This window comes from Lynx rufus, unplaced genomic scaffold, assembly GCF_022079265.1.
Source record: "Lynx rufus isolate CCGP_SWC_20201006 ecotype Redwood Valley unplaced genomic scaffold, mLynRuf1.p SCAF_8, whole genome shotgun sequence".
In the NCBI taxonomy this organism is placed as follows: domain Eukaryota; kingdom Metazoa; phylum Chordata; class Mammalia; order Carnivora; family Felidae; genus Lynx; species Lynx rufus.
Window position 1 is genome coordinate 103,747,360 of NW_025814896.1, and position 21,409 is coordinate 103,768,768.

A 21,409-nucleotide genomic window follows, 5' to 3' on the forward strand; every position below is an offset into this window, starting at 1 on the left:
GAGTCTATAGTAGTTGCTAGAGATAACCATGACCTTCGTTTGGCACCCTGGTATTCACTGGGATCTCAGAATGTTGCCACCATAGTATTTGCTTTGTGGCAATGTAGTATCACTTTGATCCATCTTTAACCACATCCATGATACATAGTGTAGAATTATCAGAAACGTTTCATTAAATGACTGTCACCTAGAATGTGGGTTCCTTAACCACTAGTACAGTGTTATACTGAAACTAGGTTATATAAGGAAAGTTCACTGTCTATTAGGTTTTTGATTCTTCACATTTGACATGTGAATTAAAGAGGCAGATGGTGCACTGGAAAAGCAGCATACTGGAAATTGGGATCTTGATTTGGTCCTGACCAGTGAGTTATGTCATTTAACTACAGTATTGTCGGTTGATTAAGCAACTCCATGGATTGTTTTATATCCTTGTTTATATCCACCCCTGCCAGTTACTAGCTATGTAGCCTTGGGCTTAATATCTTGGTGCCTCACTTTCCTCATCTATAAAATGGTAGCTATTTGGTAGAATTGTTATATTAAGTAAGCTAATCCATGTTAAACATACAGAATAGTACCTGGAACAGAGAAAGTGTTCAGTAAGTTTATTATTATAGTTATTGTTGCTGATGGGGCGCCTGGGTGGCTCAGTCAGTTGAGCATCCGACTTCGGCTCAGGTCGTGATCTCGTGGTCTGTGAGTTCGAGCCCTGCGTCGGGCTCTGTGCTGACAGCTCAGAGCCTGGAGCCTGTTTCAGATTCTGTGTCTCCCTCTCTCTCTGCCCCTTCCCCGCTCATGCTCTGTCTCTGTCTCTGTCAAAAATAAACATAAAAAAAAATTTATAGTTATTGTTGCTGAAAGAGGTCATAGGCATAGTAATGAAAGGACTCAGGTGCTCATAGTTCAAGTCTCATTTATATATCTAATAATTTCTTTTGTTAGAATCATTAACTGTATTATAAAGCCTTTATTTTGTGAAATGAAAGTATTAAATATATTAAGTGTTATAATTCTTAATGTGAATAATTAAGAGCTTGTTTGAATATTAAGTAGTAGTTATGAGTAGTCGTTATTTTAATTAAAAAAACCCCACAAAATACACTGCTTTCAAGTTAGTTCATTCTTTTATTTGTCAATTTGTATGTGTTATGGATCTTATTCCATAAGATTTCCTTTCACGTGTTTGTTATTTCCTTTTCCAGCATGGCAGTAATTTGATAGGTATGTCTGATCTCAATGTGCCTGAGCAGCTGTATCAGTACATGGTTGGAGGTCATAGGCGCTTTCAAGCAGGAATGCACAGGGAGAAGCATAAATCCCCAAGTTATCAAATCAAAGTAAGTCCATAGTAAAGCAACAGATCAAAATTTTGGAAGCTAAGAAGTGAATTTGCAAATAGTATGTTTCTTAACAACATTTGTATATCTGTTAATTTTAAGCATAAGCCGGAAGGAGAATTTATATTCAGAAGAATTTGTAATATTTCAGAACTCTTTAACATGAATATTTTTTTTGTTTTTGATAGGAAGGAGATACCATAAATGTTGATGTAACTTGTCCAGGTGCCACTCTAGCTTTGGCCATGATCTACTTAAAAACCAACAACAGGTATCGCATTCCCTGACTCCACCCCTTGCCATGATAGTATGGCTTCCTTTCTGACCTCAGTAGTAAAACCAGATTAATGAGTTTATTTTCCTTGTATAGATTAGCCTGATTTTAATTCTCTCCAGTACTACAAGTTACATAGATTTTTATCTAGAAACAATATAATCTTGGGGCAGTTTTTATTTTTATTTAATTCCCAATTTTTATTTTTGTTTTATAGTTGATATCAGTGACAGTAAAAGATGCCCAAATTCCTTTTCATTAATTTTGCATGTTGTTTGAGGATTGGTCAAATCAGAAAAATTTAGCATTATTCTATTCTTGGTTACCATTTGTAAAACTGATTTCTGTTTAGTTCAAGAACTTTGGTAATAATCACACCATCTACCTTTCCAAGCCCAGTAATTAGTGCTGACACTTGAAAGTGTACGGTTGGCATTTATTCTTTTACATTTTACTTAGAAAAGGTGGGTAGGAGACATTAAACCATAGTTTAAAATTTAAGTCTTTTAATAAAGTTAAAAAATATTCTAAGATTCAAGAGAATTTTCAATGCTATAAATTTCTCCTGTTAGAAAAAGTGAATGTGTGCAGAATTAACAAAGTGGCTAAAAACAGATACTTACTCATCTGTTTGAATGAATAATGTATGTCAGTGCTTTCTTGGTACTGAAGATACGAACAAAACAAAACTAAAAATATGTGCTCATAAAGCTTATGTCATAGTGGGACAGACAGTCATACATAACAAATACTGTGTTAGAAGGTATTGAGTACTGTGGAAAACAGGGTTGTGGATGGAGTGGGGAGAAGGGTCTGAAATCCATCTTGGGATTCCCATTATTTTGCCCTCTACTTGAGCAGTAATGTTTACTGATCTCCACCACCACCAGATCTATTGCAGATTGGCTTCGAGCTCCTGACACCATGTATTTGCTGGACTTTGTGAAACCGGAATTTCTCTTGCTTAGGGTATGGTACTTTGTAGTTTGTTATTTCTGCTAACATGAGGAGTCTTTGGGGTTCTCAAGTTTAGCTTGTGACTATAGATGTTTCTACAAGGGAGACCTTTTACTGTTAATCCATCCTGTATGTAATTGGTACTATTCTTTTGAAATTTCCCAAATGTAACTTGTAGGAGTGCCAGGAAACACAGCCATGTTGATATGTAATACTAGGAGTTGACATTTCAACTTATTACATTATTCAACAAGCAGTAAGTGTCTGGGGCTTCATTACTGCTTTATTTTATATTCTTTAATTATTCTTTAATTATTAAGATGCAGCATTACTATTAAGAGTATAACTAATGACTGTAACTGTTTGACATAATTGCCTACATTTTTCCCTTGATTCTTTAGTGTTTAAACATGTATGTTTTTAGCATATGAAAGCCTTTAAGTTCTATAGACAGTGCTAAGATTCTGATTTTTCTTTAATGAAGCAAGTTAAAACTTGCTTTTAAAAAAAGTCCTCTAAACTTTGATAATAATCAACTCAATTTTAGTTTTTTCTGTGTTAAAATCTAAATCTTCAATTTATTTTAACGAGATTAGCCTCAGGTTGATATTATGTACTGTCTTTTTCAAAATTGCCATCAGTTGGGAACTGATTTTTACATTATTTAATATTGTCATTGTTATTTAATGTATGAACTTTGCCTACTCTGATTAGTTTTATCTGTTACATTTTTAAGACACTTGCTCGATGCCTGATTCTGTGGGATGATATTTTACCAAATTCCAAGTGGGTTGATAGCAATGTTCCTCAAGTAAGTATGTATAATAAATATTGTTAGATTGTTAATAGCATAAATTACGATTTCTTGTGGGATTTTCCAAAACCCTATAAAATAGTTTTTAGAATAAAAGCAATATTGATGATTATTTATAATATCTTTTGAAAACATAGGAACTTTTCAGTTTAAGATTGTGTGCTGACCCTAGACTGCAGCTGTGGCCCCAGATTCCAAGAAATTATGGTATTAAAAATGAAATACACCAAAGAACCCTCAAAAAGTATTTTTGACATTTTTAGCCTAATTAAGCACACATTGATTTAAGATGCTATTTTACTTTGTGGCAAGTTTAGATCTCCTATATAATAACTTGTTTTAATTACTTTATAGCATATTTATTTAATAAGCCAAATAGTTAGAAATAAGCAGACTCTTTTTTGAATTCCAAATCAGGGGTGCCTGCGTGGCTCAGTCAGTTGAAGGTCCGATTTCGGCTCAGGTCATGATCTCACAGTTTCTGAGTTTGAGCCCCACGTCAGACTCTGTGCTGACAGCTCAGAGCCTGGAGCCTGCTTCCGATTCTGTGTGTGTCTCTCTCTCTGTCGCTCCCCCACTCACGTTCTCTCTCTCTCTCTCTCTCTCTCAAAAATAAACATTAAGTTAAAAAAAAAATTGTAAGCCAAATATTGTAAACTAAATATTGCCCTTTAATCAACTGTCCATGTCTGATAGTCTCCGTTCCTTTTTTTTTTTTTAATTCAAAATTTTTTACTGTTTGTTTTTTGTGAGAGACAGAGCACGAGTGAGGGAGGGGTAGAGAGAGAGAGGGAGACCCAGAATCCGAAGTAGGCTTGAGGCTCTGAGCTGTCAGCACAGAGCCCGACGGGGGGCTCTAACTCATGAACCGTGGGTCAAAGTTGGATGCTTAACTGACTGAGCCATGCAGGTGCCCCGGTTTTTTTTTACTTATAAAATAAATCTGTTTATCTTTGAGAACATTATAGTATTTCTTGCAGTATTTTAATAAGAAAAATTTCAAAATATGGGTTGAAAACTTTGTACAACGTCCATATCACTAGTTGGATATTACAGTTAGTATTTTACTTTATAAACTTGTTTAATCACCTATCCCATTTATCGTTTATCCAATCCATCATTTTTTGGTGAATTTCAAAGTTAGTTGCAGACAGTAGTATACTTTTCCTTACATATTTCAGCATATGTATCATTAACTAGAATTCAGTATTTGTTTACATTTTCTTCCTTTTAAGATAAAATTTTATATGATGAAATCCACAGATCTCAAATATTCTAGGTTTGACTATGCATAAGCTCATGGAAACAAACCTCTGTCAAAATGACCAGAAGTGCCCTCATTCCCTGCCCCTTCAATCTATACTCACCTCCTACCCCCAAGGCAGCTAATTTTCTGACATTTTCCCAAAATAAATTAGGTTGCCTGATGTAGAACTTTGTGTTAATGGAATCACATACAGTATATATCCTTTCATATAAGACTTCTTTCAGCCTGATTTTGAGATGTTAAGTATATCAGTAGCTCATCCTTTCTATAGTTAGTAAGTGTTGCATTCTGTGAGTAGTCCTTTGTTTCTTTTTCTGTTCTCTTTTGTTGGATACCTGGGTTGGGTTCTGGTTTTAGCTATTATGAATCAAACTACTGTAAATATTCGTACACAGATATTTTTGTGGGTTTATGGTTTAATTTCTTTTGGAATTATTGAGATATGGAGTAGATTATATATTTAGTTTGATAACTGATAAATCTTTTTTCTAGAGAGTATACCATTTTACACTTTGTCCAACAATTTATAAAAATCTAGGTGCTGTGTATCTTGTCAGTATTTGGTGGTGTTCGTTTTCTTAATTTTAGGTGTGTTGATAAGTATGTGATGATATCTTATTGTTGTCTCATTTTGCATTTCCCTCCTGGCTAATAAGAATAGGACCTTTTCATTTGTTTATTGCTCCTTCATGTATCTTTTTTTTTGTGAAGTGTCTTTTCATATCTTTTGCCCGTTTAAAATTTGTGATGCTGGTCTTTTTGAGCAGCTAGAATTTTTTTCTGCAAACCTTTCTTTCTTTCTTTTTTCCCCAGATTTATGTTTTCCAGATATTCCTCCCAGTCTGTGGCGGTCTATTCATTTTCTTAGTTACTTTTGATAAGCAGAAGATTAAAAAATTTTTTTTAATGTTTATTTTTGAGAGAGAGACACACAGTGTCAGAGGGGAGGGGCAGAGATAGAGGGAGACATACAATCTGAAGCAGGCTCCAGGCTCTGAGCTGTCACCACAGGGCCTGATGTGGGGCTTGAACTCACAAATTGTGAGATCATGACCTAAGCCGAAGTTGGACGCTTAACCGACTAAGCCGCCTAGGTGCCAGTATGTTATTTTTCAAATCATTTAATATTTGTAACTTGAATATTAATGTCCAGGTATTCTTGCTTTTTATTTTGACAGATTATAAGAGAAAATAGCATCTCTCTCAGTGAAATTGAATTGCCTTGCTCAGAGGATTTGAATTTGGAAACTTTATCGTAAGTCATGAAATGTGTAAATCAAACGAGCTACCCTAGCATCTCTCATAAATAAATAGAAATACACTGTGTAGGAGAAGTGCTCTCCTTGATTTGAGTAATTCCAAATCCCCCGTGTTTCTAACCGTCACTTATCAACTTATCAGATGTTCAGAGTTGATTTTTTCTTAGTTATTTGTTTAGCTCTCTCAAGTATAGAGCTCTTGCCCTCAAAAAACAATATCAGAGATTTAACTTGTACGTATTCCTTTTATCCTTTCCATTAAAAAAAAATTGGCAGTTCTCAAAAATGATCTTCTTTGCTGTGTGTGAAGCACGTAGGCAAGAGGCACACTTTATCAATCATGCTGATTGAGTAGAGGCACAATTGAGCATTCCAGGAGAATAAAAACTAGTTTAGAGAGCAGGAATATTTATTGTTTTTACCCCAAGATAATACTTATAATGAATTTTAAAGCAAAATAAAGGTAGTATTAAATTTCTTGTAATCTGTTTTCAGGCAGGCACATGTCTACATAATTGCAGGAGCCTGCTTGTCTCTGGGTTTTCGATTTGCGGGCTCAGAAAACTTATCAGCATTTAACTGTTTGGTAAGAAATAACTTAGTTTACTTTGTTCTGTTTTCTTTTTTAACAACGCATCGATACACTTCTTTTAACTTTAGATTTTTTCTTTTGTTTTCCAGCATAAATTTGCAAAAGATTTTATGACATATTTGTCTGCACCTAATGCTTCTGTAGTAAGTCTTTTTTTATCATAAATGATCATTCTTCCTGGGAATTAAATTGAATTTGAAGAAAATTCACTGATAATTCAGTTACCTGTGTGTTGTCAAGTGTCTCTGCAATTTGTTTGAGTTTAGAATGGAGGATTTGAAGTTTTGGCCCATCTTTATATTTGTGTTTTGGGATATTAATTAAGGGCAAGTATGATCCTTGAAGGATGTACATGGTATTGAATTCTTGTGAGAGCAAAAACCATATCCTTTATGGATTATTGTACCTTACGCCATCCTGTCTCGGGACTGAATATTGTTAACTGGTTTTTAAAAAAAATTAGCACTTAGTAAAAATTCAGTTTTGAGACATTGCCCCTCTAGTGACAGGAGAGAGTAAGATTTTATTCTGATCAACACCACACAGATTTATACAACCTTATGTATAATATGAAAAAACTTGAAAGTCAAAAAGTCTAAAAGTAATTAGGTAAATTTCACTGTCGTGTATCTGTACATTGTTGTACCATGGAGCTATCAAACTCATGTTCTCTAAGAATTTTTTATGAGTGAAGATTGCTCATATGTCATAGATTTAAAGAGATAAAAATATCATGTATAGTAATACCTCAGTTTCATTTGAAAAAAAGAAAAAAACCATGGGTATAGAAAAAGATTTGGGGAAAAGGCCAAAATATTTATGGCTGTTGTCATTGGGTATTAGTATTCCAAGGGATTATTATTTCCTTTTTGATACTTTATTTTTTGAATTTTCTACACCGAACTTGAATTTTATAGAGAAAATATTTGTTTTTTTGCAGATTTTTTAAACTAATAAATATCTGTAGTCTAACGATGGCCAATTTAGTTTGATAATAAAGAACTGTAACACAACAATTGTAGTATGCTGTCTTTTTGCATTTCCAGACAGGGCCGTACAACCTGGAGACCTGCCTGAGTGTGGTGCTTCTGTCTCTCGCCATGGTGATGGCTGGCTCGGGGAACCTAAAGGTTTTGCAGCTCTGTCGCTTCTTGCACATGAAAACAGGTGGTGAAATGAACTATGGCTTCCACTTAGCCCATCACATGGCCCTTGGACTTCTCTTTCTGGGAGGAGGAAGGTAAATGAATATGTATTTTTTCCTCAGTGAGAAGATCTCTCTTTTTTTTAACTTTTTAAAAAGTTTGTTTATTTTGAGAGAGATATAGCACAAGCGGGGGAGGGGCAGAGAGAGGGAGACAGAGAATCCTAAGCAGGCTCTGCACTGTCAGCTTGGAGCCCGATGTGGGGCTTGAACTCATGAAATCGTGAGATCATGACCTGAGCTGAAACCAAGAGTTGGACGCTTAACTGACTGAGCCACCCAGGCGCCCTGTAATGAAAAGATCTCTTGAGCAAGATCTATTGGAGTGACTTATCTTGGATTTGAAGATCCATGAAAGTTTTTGATCCTGACTAGCTGTTAGCTTATCCTGGGGTATAATTACACTTTAAAAGGGCCCTTCGGTAGTTAGGGTTAGGGTTAGGGTTAGCCATCAATTTATGCCCTACTTAGTAGTGACCATGGTCACTCTACATTCTCAGAAGAGTCGGTACTCAGTTCTTCAGTGCGCCACCTCCCGTTCCCCACTGTTTAATGACTTTACCCTTCTACTGAACTGAAAGTTCAGGAACACTTCAGTCACCAAGTCCTATGAGAGTTTCTTTTTCTTAGTTTCTACCTTCCTTGCTCTCTTTCCAGCATCTGTCATTCCTGACCTCCTCATCTTTTTATAAGACTTCTCCCTGTAGACCTACCATGTAGATCAAGATAGAACTCAGAATACCTGTTTCTACCCTGCTATTCCTTTTCTGTTTATTTTTTTTTAACACTTATTTTTTATTTTTGAGACAGAGAGAGACAGAGCATGAACGGGGGAGGGTCAGAGAGAGAGGGAGACACAGAATCTAAAACAGGCTCCAGGCTCTGAGCTGTCAGCACAGAGCCCGACGCGGGGCTAGACCACGAGATCATGACCTGAGCCGAAGTCGAACGCTTAACCGACTGAGCCACCCAGGCGTCCCCCTTTTATGTTAATTATTACTTTACTTCTATCCAAAGATAATCACTATTTAGTCTTATAACACCTTAGACTGGCTTTGCCTGTTTTTGAAATGCAAAATTTTTAAATTCAAAATTTATTGGATATAGTACAGTACTATAGATATATTTTCCTTATGGTTTTCCTAATGTTTTCTTTTCTGTAGCTTATTTTATTATAAGATTACAGCATACAGTACACATAACATATAAAATGTGTCAATCACCTGTTTATGTTATCCGTAAGGTTTCTAGTCAACAGTAGGCAGTTAGTTAAGCTTTGGGGAATTTATAAGTTATTCACGGATTTTTGACTATGTGGGGTGTTGGTACCCCTAATCCTCACTTCGTTCAAGGATCAACTATATTTCTTTAGCTCAACATTGTGAGATTAATCCATGTTGTATGTAGCGATGGTTTATTCATGTTTCTGTGCTGTTGAATTCCATTGTATGATTATTCCACGGTTATTGATCTACTCTGCTCTAGATGGATGTGTTGTTTCTGGCTTGGGGCTGTTATGAATATTGTTTTACATGTCTTTGATTTTGTTGTATATAGATCTATGAGTAGATCTACGAGTGTATGTGTGTGCTTAACTTTGGTAGGTAATGCCGTCAGTGCTCCAAAGTGGTTGTACCATTTTATATACCCATCAGTGTTGTGTGATGTTCCAGCTCCCCATCCTTTCCAACACTTGGGTAATGTTAGTCTTTTTAATTTTAGCCATCTGGTAGTAGTTGTGGTTTTAATTTCCGTTTCTCTGAATAATGATATTTAGCCCCCTTTATATCTTTAATGGCTAACTGGAAATCTTTTGTGATGTCCAAGTCTCCTCTACTCATTTTCATATTGGGTTATATATTTATTTAAAAAATTTTATTTGTGGTAAAATACACATAACATAAAATTTATCTTCTTAACCATTTCTGAATGGGCAGTTTAGTAGTAGTCAGCGTATTCACATTGTTGTATAGCCAATCTCCAGAACTTTTTCACCTTGCAGAACTGAAGCTCTGTCCCCTTTAAACAACAGCTCCTTGTTTCCTCCTTCCCCCATATTACTATGAAAATTCTTTTTATTTTATGATTTTTGTAAACTTCTTTTTCTTCCAAAGTAAACCCCTGCATCTCTCTTGTTCTTTTTTTTTTTAACGTTTATTTTTGAGAGAGGGAGAGATAGCGCGAGAGATAGCGCGCACGCGCACACACACATGCGTGTACTACCAGGGGAGGGGCAGAGAGAGAGAGAGGGAGACAGAGCATCTTAAGTAAGCTCTAAGCAGACTCTGTGCTGACAGTGTAGAGCCCAGTGCGGGACTCAAACTCGCAAACTGTGAGATCATGATCTGAGCTGAAGTTGGATGCTTAACCGACTGAGCCACATAATAAAATATATATGTATATTATCTGCAACAGTGTTTTTTTTTTTTTTTTTCAAAGTTTATTTTTGAGAGAGAGAGAGACATAGCATGATTGGGGGAGGAGCAGAGAGAGAGGGAGACACAAATCTGAAGTGGGCTTCAGGCTCTGAGCTGTTAGCACGGAGCCTCACGTGGGGCTTGAACTCTTGGACTGCGAGATCATGACCTGAGCCGAAGTCTGATGCTCAGCCAACTGAGCCATGCAGGTGCCCCAACAGTGGTTTTATATGATGCCCAGTGAACCATCTTTATTTCAAAATATTTGTAAGAAAAACTCTAGAACTTTAGATTGATCTGCCTGATTGCCATGCGGAGTTTGAGCAAGAGTAAAATAATATAAGGAAAATTTCAGAAGATTTTATGAAGACTATGTGGCCCTGATAAAAGTAAGTTTATAGTATTGATAAGAAAAAAAGCTGTTTGTAGAGGAATTGTTGTTTATACATTCATTGTAACTTCTTCTGATAACTTTTGCCTTTTTCATTTTGTTTTTCATTCTAAGGAGATGCTCAGACTTTACAGAAACAGAAAAAATAGTTTGAGAATACCCAGTTAAAAACCCTGTATTCTTAGAAGTCAAGTTTATTATTCTGTAAGTAGGTATATGTAGAACCAGAGAAGAAGTGGTGTCCTTCATTCGTGTCTTTTTCAGTGCCTATAATCTCTAGGATTGCATTAATGGTCCTCAGTATGGTGATATTTTAGGTTCAAAAACCATGCTTATTAATTCAGGTTTTGGATTTAATATTTGTGAGTTGTTGCTTTTGCTTTCAATAATAGATGGTCTTGAAATGGCTTAAAGACTAACTGAAAAGTGAGACATTCACAGCATTGACACACTTGCATTCATCAAGGCATGTTGTCAGTATGCCTTGCCATGGCACTCCACTGAACTGATTCTCAAGAAGGCCTTGGGAGTTTGCACAGTATAATTAATAACCTCTTTCACTCCGGCCTTTGTTTTGCAGGTACTCTTTGAGTACATCAAACTCTTCCATTGCTGCTCTCCTCTGTGCCCTTTACCCACACTTCCCAGCTCACAGCACTGACAACCGGTGAGTCTAGTGATTCTGTCCTCAATGTGATCTTTCCTAAGTTCTCCAAGGGGTGATTTGTGCTTTGGTTCCATGGACTCATTTCCAAACTAGTTTATTCTCTTCTTGAACTTAGTTACCTTCGTGGCTAAATCTTTTAAAAAGTTTCTCTAAATATTAGACCTAAAGATAACTTTGGATAGCTGTTGGACTGATCCATCAGTCTTCCACCATTCTTCAGTCGTTAGAACTGCTGTAAACCCCAGATGTGGGCCAAACAAAGTTAACTTTAGGGAAAAATTCATTAAGCAAAAGATAGTAGCCAACAGAAGCTGCAGATGATATGTTTTGTACTATAATTGTTTAATTCCAAGAGAGAAATTGGTCTGATTTAGTGGCACTATCCACTGTCTATATGAATTCCTTTTTTTTTCCTGTCTTTTACATGAATGCCAAGAACTTTTTTTTTTAATTTTATTTGTTTTGAGAGAGAAAGAGTGGGAACAGGGGAAGGGCAGAGAGAGAGAGAGAGAGAGAGAGAGAGAGAGAGAGAGAGAGAAAATCCCAAGCAGGCTCTGTGCTGTCAGTGCAGAGCCTGACTCAGCTCATTCTCATGAAATGTGAGATCATGGCCTGAGCTGAAATCGGGGGTCAGACACTTAACTGACTGGTCTGTCTAGGCATCCTGCATGCTGAGAAGTTTTGTATAAATGAAATGGAAGGGACATGAAAAGCAAAATGCAGCAAAGAATCAGAGACAAATTAGAAGTGGCATTGAGCCATAAGACCTCACACATGTAGAAAAGGTCTGATAATACAGAAGTTCTGCTTTTTAGAGCACAAAGAACCATCAGCAGCTCTTCAGTTTTCCCCAGAAGTTTCAGGCATCGCTGGTTTCCACTGGATCCAGAGGAAGGGAAGAAAATAGCTCCTTATATTCCAGAGACATCTGCAGTGACCAGTGCATTCAGCTCATCTGCTAAGAAAAGCCTCAAGAGATGGAGCATTAATTTTAGTAACTAAGCTGTCAAACTATAGCATAATGTAGTTTAAAGTGATAAATGAAAGTAAGCTGTTTTGTAAAAGCTGCCTAATCTGATGTCCAAACTCTGATGATAGGTGAAGCACAAGAATATTCTTGTTAAAATAATACAACTCTGACAAGTGGTCTCTGGTCAACTTAGGAAAGACTTTTTGAACTGTTAAAGCCAATTATTGGTTAGGGTACAACAGAGAGCCACACTCCTATATTGCTGGTCAGAGAATCATTTGGTGTAGCTATTTTGAACAAAGCAAGTTAGTGATCAGCACCAGGAACTTTTATGTAACTGATAAATATTTTTTTTCTGGCTTTGAGTTGCTTTCAATTCTTTTTTTTTTTTTTTTTTTAATTTTTTTTTTTTAACGTTTATTTATTTTTGAGACAGAGGGAGACAGAGCATGAACGGGGGAGGGTCAGAGAGAGAGAGAGTGAGACACAGAATCCGAAACAGGCTCCAGGCTCTGAGCTATCAGCACAGAGCCCGACGTGGGGCTCGAACTCACGGACCGCGAGATCATGACCTGAGCCGAAGTCGGCCGCTTAACCGACTGAGCCACCCAGGCGCCCCAAGTTGCTTTCAATTCTAATCAATTTATAGGAAAGGGTAGGTTTGGGTAAGAAGAGGGAGGCTATTGCTGTAACTAAAGTTTAAAAAGAAAAATTTTAAGTCTCATTTTATCCTTTTATGACATCTTAAAATGCCATCTTGAAAAATTTTTTGTGTCGAAATGCTGAAATACAAATTTTAAAGTTTAAAAATTTTTTTGGAAAACTCAGAAAAGCACACAGAAAGAAAAATATTACTGTAATCTTACCCATTAGTTTTTGGTGTCCTAGATTCCAGGTGTGTGTATGCATTTGTGTAGAGAAGTGTGTGTATGTAGAAGAGCTTTCCTTCTCCCTCTACTGTCAACCCTGAAGCCAAAAACCAAATAACTAGAAATAAGTCCCTAGGAAGGTAAAAAATGCGTGTGTGGGGCAGAAAAGGATTATTTGAGAAGTTTTATAAGGGATGAATTATTTTCACGTTAAGATAATTTTTACCTCCTTTAAAACCTCTTAACTGTGAAAATGCATGTAAGGAATTCTTGGGTCGAGGATCGTGTGTCTGTAATTTATTGTATTGTATTGTATTGTATTGTATTGTATTGTATTTTAATTTTTTAATGTTTATTTATTATTGAGAGAGAGACACAGAGTGTGAGCAGGGGAGGGGTAGAGAGAGAGAGGGAGACACAGAATCTGAAGCAGGCTCCAGGCTCCAAGCTGTCAGCACAGAGCCTGACGCAGGGCTCGAACTCACGAACTGTGAGATCATGACCTGAGCCGAAGTCAGTGGCCTAACCAACTGAGCCACTGAGGCGTCCCTGTAATTTTTTAAAGAGAATCTGTCCATTGCTTTTTAACTGAATCTTGTCGTCCTCCGTTAGGATTGCTGTCATGGGAAGATGGCAACCCCCGCTTCTGTTGTGGTTCAGGGTGTCAGCAGCAGCAGGTTGTAGAGCTCACACTGTTGTCCCCTGTTTGTTACCTCCTCCCTGTGTTTTCTGTGGATAGGTATCATCTCCAGGCTCTGCGGCACCTATATGTGCTGGCTGCAGAACCGAGGCTCCTGGTGCCTGTGGACGTGGATACAAACATGCCCTGCTATGCCCTTTTAGAAGTTACCTATAAGGTAATTCTTTCCTCCTTCCATTTATTTGTAATTTTGTTAGCACTCATACCTGTTTGCAGCTTAAATATTTCAAAAATGTTGTCCTTTAAAAGATGGCAGTGGTGAATTAACCTCTTATAAAAATTGAAGCTTCTAAAATTTGTGTACATCCTGCCAGGCCATTTGGGCTCATTTATAGTCTATGAGAGCAATATTTTAGAGGTCATCAGCTGCTCTTTTGTCCGTGGAGCCTATAGTTTGAAAACGTCCATGTTTGAAAATGCCCGTGTTCTAAAGAAGAGTTAAATTAGAACTATTCTTAGATTTGTTTGCAGGATGCTTTAAAGCCCAAGATCATGTATTTGATGAGAGATCTTTGATTTAGATGTACAGATTATATAAGTCATGTGTCTATCCTTCCTTCATTCAGAATATTATTAAGTACTTTCTGTGTATCAAAACTATGCTAGGCTCTGGGGTTCAAAAATTAAACTGTTGTGTTCCTTAAGGGACTTCTGTCCACTGGGTGGTCAGGCATGGGTGCAGTAAGAATAGAGTGGTAATTGGGAGTATGTGTAGAATGCAGGGGGCGTAGAGGGGAAATGCTCCATCTAGCTGTTGAGGATCGGGGGGGTCGTCGCGGTGGACACAGTGTTTGGGCTGAGATTTGCCAGCTGAGCAGGGGCACGTTTCCAGTAGTGAAGACAACGTGTACAAAAACCCAGAGGCCTCAGAAGTGCACTGCTAGCATGTGAAGTGCAAGGCTCGAAGTGGTTGGTGTAAGGTGATACAGGTCCAGCAAAGGATTGTAGACTTAGCCCTTTAAGACTTGATGTCAGAGAGCATTTTATGCCATTTGACAATCTGTGTAGAAAGTGTGGGGAAGAAGTACAGAATGATGTTTCTTCTTTGTAGCTTCCCCTAACTACATAGTGAATTGTGGCTGTTTTTACATTTGTGAAGGGTACTCAATGGTATGAACAAACCAAAGAAGAATTGATGGCCCCTACCCTTCTTCCAGAACTCCACCTTTTAAAGCAGGTAAGTGGGTTGTGATTTAGGGAGATGTACACAAGGGATCAGTTCAACTAGAACAGTATAGTGTCAGAGATAGCTAAGTAAAAGCCTCTGCTTTCTCGGTGTTCTGTAGGAAATCAGAAAGCAGCCCCAGGAGGAGTTGTCAGGAGGAACAGAGAAAGTCTTTACTTGGAGGTCTTTACTGATAGGTTAGATGGCCTCAGAACTTGATTCACAGACATATGTGTCTGGAAATGGAGCTTGTTAACTTTTCAGTGTCTCTTTCTAGCCCCGTTGTTTTTATTTCCTCTGAGAAACATGGGTTTCATTTTTCAAACCGGCGCTTTTTAGCATTGGATTGACTGTGTTCACATTTATCTTGGCAGATTAAAGTAAAAGGACCACGATACTGGGAACTGCTCATAGATTTAAGCAAGGGAACACAACACTTGAAGTAAGTATATTGAATTTCTTAGATGTATCTGTGAAGTGAATAAAGTATATGGGAAGGTAGAAATTGCAGATTCTTCACTGGAACGGTCCTTGTCACCCTTTGATCTTATTCAGGACAATATGTAGAGTATATTTTGAATAAAGTGGTTTATAACTTTGAAACACAGTTTGAATTATGAGATTCAGTTTAGAAAACAGTTACATTTATTCAATGAGAAACTTGAAGTGACATAAGTTGGTACAATAATGGAATTGTCCGTTGTAGCAGTAATGAGAGGTAATCAGTGTAAGAAAGTAAGGCTGGAAAAAAAAAAAAAGTAAGGCTAGCATATGTGTCCGTCTACTAAAGGAACTTTATAACCATTGATGTTTGTCAGACCATATCTTTTGCATCTTTTTGTCATTCTTTTGTTGGATTGTTCTCATAAAATTAAAATCATGATAGATTGCTTTTGGGTGGAAATAGTCATATGCAAGTAGTCGCTTTAATGAACAGAGTGTTAATTTTATGCATTAAATAGTGTGTAAGTGTTTAAATTTCCAAAAGGTTTAACAAGCCCATAAAAATTGTTATGGTTTGGTTCCAATTTATTTTTCCCTTAAAGTATATGTTAGCTGTTTCCTGTATTGTTCTTTTTAGATTCGCAGCATTTTTTTTTCTGCTGCAAACCAATCAGCAGCTACTTAGTACTTCCAGTGTCCCACTCATAGTGCTAGAGGATAAAGGGAATATGAAGAAGTGTCAGATGAAATACTGCCTTTGAAGCTCACACTTGAGCAGAGCCCCTTCTTACAAGTTCCATGAACAAGTTCCATGAACCCATACACCAAAGAAAAGTAGAACTTCATTTTGGCTTTCTCATAGGGACTGATTGAATTAGACTCAGTAAATAATCATATGCCTTACTGGAAAATAATAAAGATTCATTTCACGTGAACATGGTGTGGAGAGACACTCTGTTTCCAGCTGAGAACTGCAAATAATACCTCCTATAAAATCATTCTTGTTTTCTTTCAGATCAATCCTTTCTAAGGATGGGGTTCTATATGTTAAGCTCAGAGCGGGTCAGCTCTCCTACAAGGAAGATCCGATGGGGTGGCAAAGTTTGTTGGCCCAGACTGTTGCTAACAGGAACTCTGAAGCTCGGGCTTTCAAGGTAGTATTGATTGGCTAAAAACTCAAGGATGAGAGGGAATGATTACAAATCCCACTGTCCCACCCAAAGCATGTACTTGTGTGTTGACAGTTACGGTACCGGTTACGGTACCGTTTAGGCGAATCTGCTCTGTCCCGTTGCTGCAAACTGTAAAGGCTGAATGGCCGTGGGTCTGTTTGTTGTTTCATGTAGCAACCACAATACAGTGTGGGCCACCTACCCAGCGTCTAAGGATGCTTTATATTTAGCAGCAGGGACAATGTATCTTAACACTATAAAAATGTATAGTTTAATAGTTTTACTTACTAATCTTCATGTTAAGATTTGCCTAATTCATGGCAGAAATAGAGAAAATTTTTTGTAAGGTAGCACTAATTAGTTTCATTCTTAACCCCCATTCCCTGTTTGTTGCTCTAATCTTGGTGAGGATAAAGTGAGGACAGCTTTATCAATTTGCTTTATGATTCTCATAGTACTTGACTGCTAATGCAAGAGTATTTAGAATGAAAAAGTAGTTGAAGTAAGAGTGTGTGAGACACAGTGGTGCCCACTGTGGTCAGTACATATTTTACTCTACATTCCAGAACTCAAATAAGTTCCCCATGCTAGAAATGTGTTCCTCAGTCTAACAGTGAAATGTCTCAGCTTAACTGCAGTTTTCAGGAATTCCCCGAGCAAATGTGTTCTGCAGAAGATATATTGAGTGGCTGTTTAAAGCAGTCAGGACCCCTGGAGGGTAGTTGTGGAGGCAAAAATGTGGCTGGAGGAATGGCTGAGTGGTGGCCCGAGGACTGGATTAGCATTCTTTGTGTTCCCTCATAAGGAGATAGTGTTTATTTTAATTGAACACACATTTCATTTTGAGTCAGTTACTTATGACTGAGCCTTTATGATAGTTCCCAGGGTTTAAATAGATGTAGTTGGCATCAGCGTATTGGTTCGGCAGTATTTGATAGGTTGTCTATGAAATAGTCTTGGAGGACTTTTGGATACTGCTTAACTTAAACACTGTTGTTTATATAAATTAGAGCCCATCTTAAACACCCTAATCTAATTTGTAAAGAAAATAGGTAAGTTTACACTTGATTTTGAATTGGAAAATTACATAAAGATTGAAAGACATCTCAATTTCCTGCTTGTTGGGAATTCAGAAGTAAAATATAAACCTCAGTGGAAAATGGTAATACTTTTTAATACTTTTATATTCCATTTTCGGTCTTGAACTGTGAGTGATTTTTTTTTTTTTTTTTGTGGCTAAATACACATAAAATTTGCTGTCCTAGCCCGTTTTTTGAGTGTACAGTTCAGTAGTATTCGGTCCATTCACTCTGTTGTGCAGTCTCCACCACCATCCATCTGCAGGACTCTTTGATCGTGTAAAACTGAACCTCCGTACCCATTGAACAGCAGCTCCCCGTTCCTTCTTCCTCCCAGCCCCAGGCACCTGCCATTCTGCTTTCTGTCTCTGAATTTGATTACTCTAGGATCCTCATATAAGTGGAATCATCCGGTCTTTACCTATTTGTGAGTGGCTTGAGTGGTACATAGGCTTTTGTCCTTATCTTTTCAGTAACAGTTCTACTTTCTTTCTTTCTTTTTTTTTTTTTTCTTTTTTAATATTTTATTTATTCTTGTGGGAGAGAGAGACAGAGCATGAGCGGGGATGGAGCACAGAGAGAGGGAGACACAGAATCCGAAGCAGGCTCCAGGCTCTGAGCTGTCAGCACAGAGTCCGATGTGGGGCTCGAACCCACAAACCGTGAGATCATGAACTGAGCCGAAGTCGGACGCTCAACCGACTGAGCCACCCAGGCGCCCCAGTTCTGCTTTCTTACTTGTTTTCAGTTAGTTCATGAAGAAGAGGGGAGAGCCTTTTGGGGGCAAGCTGTATAAGAAAGACTTATTTATTATTGGCCTCTAATAAATCAGTCGCTCATATTTGGCTTGTGCAGAAAAGCTTCTTGTAACTTCTTAGCAGAACAGGTTGGTGAAGCGCTAGCAAGTTTGTACAACCTTGGGCTTTATGGGAACATTGTGTGAAAACAGTGAGGTTGATTTCCTACAACTGCATATATTACAATTTGAGTAGTAAGGAAAATAACCTCTAATATCTCACTTATATTTGTTGCTGCTGTTTATTTTTTTCAGCCAGAAACAATTTCAGCATTCACTTCTGATCCAGCACTTCTGTCATTTGCTGAATATTTCTGCAAACCGACCGTGAACATGGGTCAGGTATGTGTCATATGTTTTGCTTATTAGACTACAATTTGCTATTATTTCTACCTGCGGACACCACCATAAACCTCTGTAACATCTGGACCTGTCTTTGAGATTGCTGATACACCTCAGGTATGTTGGATGATTTTTGCTTGGCAAATGCACATTTTTCATAGACTAAAACTGTTAAATTCGATAACTGCCTACCTTGATACAAGAAACGACTTAAAGTTTTTTTTTTTTTAATTTTCTTTTATTTAAAAAAATTTTTTGGGGCGCCTGGGTGGCGCAGTCGGTTAAGCGTCCGACTTCAGCCAGGTCACGATCTCGCGGTCCGGGAGTTCGAGCCCCGCGTCGGGCTCTGGGCTGATGGCTCAGAGCCTGGAGCCTGTTTCCGATTCTGTGTCTCCCTCTCTCTCTGCCCCTCCCCCGTTCATGCTCTGTCTCTCTCTGTCGCAAAAATAAAAATAAACGTTGAAAAAAAAAATTTTTTTATTTAACTTTTAGTTAACATGCACTGCAGTACTGGTTTCAGGAGTAGAATTCGGTGATTCGTCACTTACATGACAATACCCAGTGCTCATCACAAGTGCCCTCCTTAGTATCCATCTCCCACCCAGCCCATCTTCCACCTACCTCTCTCCATCAACCATCAGTTTATTCTCTTTTGTTAAGAGTGTCTTGTGATTTGTTTCCGCTTTCTTCTTTTTTCTCCCTCTTCCCATATGTTCATCTGTTTTCTTTCTTAAAGTCCACATATGAGTGAAATCATATGGTATTTGTCTTTCTCGGATGGACTTCTATCGCTTAGCATAATGCAGTGTAGCTCCATCCATGTCATTGCAAATGGGAAGATTTCATTCTTTTTGATGACTAATATTCCAGTGTGTGTGTGTGTGTGTGTGTGTGTGTGTGTGTATAAAACAAAAAAACTTCTAAGACGTTAATTTCGATAAGGTGATATTAACGTGCATTGTTGTACTGATTGCTATTTTCAGTGTTTCTTACCTTTCTCTTACTTTTATGTAATCTTATTCCTCTGTGTTTTATAACACTTTTTTCTGTTGGTCATAAAACTGTTGTTCTCTTCAGGATTCAAAGGGTGCCCAGTGGATATGTTATTTAATCCATCATTGCAGATCGCAAAGCTTGGATGTAGGAATTTGCTATCTGGGATTGGTCACCTGTTGCCTATAAGTGCGTGTAGCTTTGGGAAAATTTTTAACGCTCCAAGATGCAGTTTCCTCATTTCTAAAAGTGGGATTATGGTAGAACCTACCTTACATTGTTGATTTGAGGGTTAAATGAAATAATTTTAACCCCTTTAACGTATTGAATCTTTACTATTTACTAGATACTTTGCTCAGTACTTTATGTAATTTTCTCATTTTTCTGACTCTGGGGGTAGGTACTTTATCATTCCAGGTTTACAGATGAGGAAATCCCACTCAGAGATCTCACGTGCCCAAGATCACACAGCTAGTAAGGGCTGGGCATGCACTCAGGGCCACAGGTCTCTGATGAAAGTCCGTGCCCTTCCTTAAGCCTAGCTGGATTTGGCTGTGCTGCCTCCTCCATGCCTCTTCTGCTCAGTGTTTTCTGCTGCATCTTTGTGGATGCTGGGTTTTCTTTCTGGATCTTGCTCTTGCCAGCCTAACCCAGGGCATCTCTCTATGTGTCCTGTTTGCTCATTTACCCCTGCTGATCCTTCCTCTCTTCACAGCACTTACATCCATAACTGTCCTTTGGGACTTTGTTATATTTTATTGATGTTTAGTGTTGCATTCACTATGATTTATAAAGAGATAGCTGTTTTACCCTATTATGTCATTGACTGCAGAGCTTAAGAATTGGCCATAGTAGTTGCTATACAATCTTGAATTGATTTTGGAATATACATTGATGTGCTACAAAATGTTTCTGATTTTTCACAGAAACAGGAAATTCTGGATCTGTTTTCTTCAGTACTCTATGAATGTGTTACTCAGGAGACCCCAGAGATGTTGCCTGCATACATAGCAATGGATCAGGTATGGTCAAAAAACATATTCTAATTCTGATGAGATTTATACTGTATTTTAAGTAACATACTGAACCATGAGGTAAGGTTCCCTCTGTGTCCCATCTCTTTGGTCTCTCATTTGCTTTTAGAAATTCACAAAAAGGAAACCCTATAAAACTTGAAAACTGTATATGACAAAAAAAGCTTAGAATTTATGATAACAGGAATGCCTCTTAGTGGATTGTCTTACTCTATGGTCCCCATTCTTCCCTTTTTTTCTCTTCCCCTGATTAGCAGAGGAAAAGAACATTCCCTCCCTTTTCTCCCCCAGCATCATTGGGTGGTCTCTTATCTCCTTCCTGACAAAGCCTCTTCAGGGATAGGATATGCCAATGAGCAGTAAATGAACAAACAGTGCCCTAGTGATGGCAGTAATGTGAAATTATGTCTGCGTGATTAAGCTTGCAAGAGGTTATGGTATCAGTATGTAGTGATTTAGGAAACTAAATCACTTTAAAATTTTTGTGTTGTTGCTGTTTTAAAAGAGCCTGAAAGTTGTAATGTAGAAAATAATGCTTAATAGCTTCTCTAAAGGATGAGACCAATTTATTCAGTTTTGGTTATTAGTAGTACATATGACTTATGTCATGTGACTTTCAGACCCAAAATTAAGCCAGTAGGTTTTTAACTTGGCTTTAATTTA

The 21,409-nt window shown here is 37.6% G+C and overlaps 1 protein-coding gene across 2 annotated transcripts in view; it reads left to right on the forward strand.

Moving 5' to 3' along the window:
* Positions 1-21,409, forward strand: part of ANAPC1 (anaphase promoting complex subunit 1) — a 95,560-nt gene that overhangs the window by 60,697 nt on the left and 13,454 nt on the right. For both annotated transcript variants that reach the window (XM_047068605.1, XM_047068606.1), the window contains 15 exons: positions 1,206-1,340; positions 1,529-1,611; positions 2,505-2,583; positions 3,308-3,382; positions 5,831-5,907; positions 6,407-6,497; positions 6,593-6,646; positions 7,550-7,743; positions 11,096-11,182; positions 13,761-13,878; positions 14,821-14,898; positions 15,261-15,328; positions 16,346-16,484; positions 18,633-18,719; positions 20,639-20,734. In XM_047068605.1, the coding sequence (XP_046924561.1) occupies positions 1,206-1,340; positions 1,529-1,611; positions 2,505-2,583; positions 3,308-3,382; positions 5,831-5,907; positions 6,407-6,497; positions 6,593-6,646; positions 7,550-7,743; positions 11,096-11,182; positions 13,761-13,878; positions 14,821-14,898; positions 15,261-15,328; positions 16,346-16,484; positions 18,633-18,719; positions 20,639-20,734 (1,461 nt within the window). The remainder of the gene's footprint in view (positions 1-1,205; positions 1,341-1,528; positions 1,612-2,504; positions 2,584-3,307; positions 3,383-5,830; positions 5,908-6,406; positions 6,498-6,592; positions 6,647-7,549; positions 7,744-11,095; positions 11,183-13,760; positions 13,879-14,820; positions 14,899-15,260; positions 15,329-16,345; positions 16,485-18,632; positions 18,720-20,638; positions 20,735-21,409) is intronic.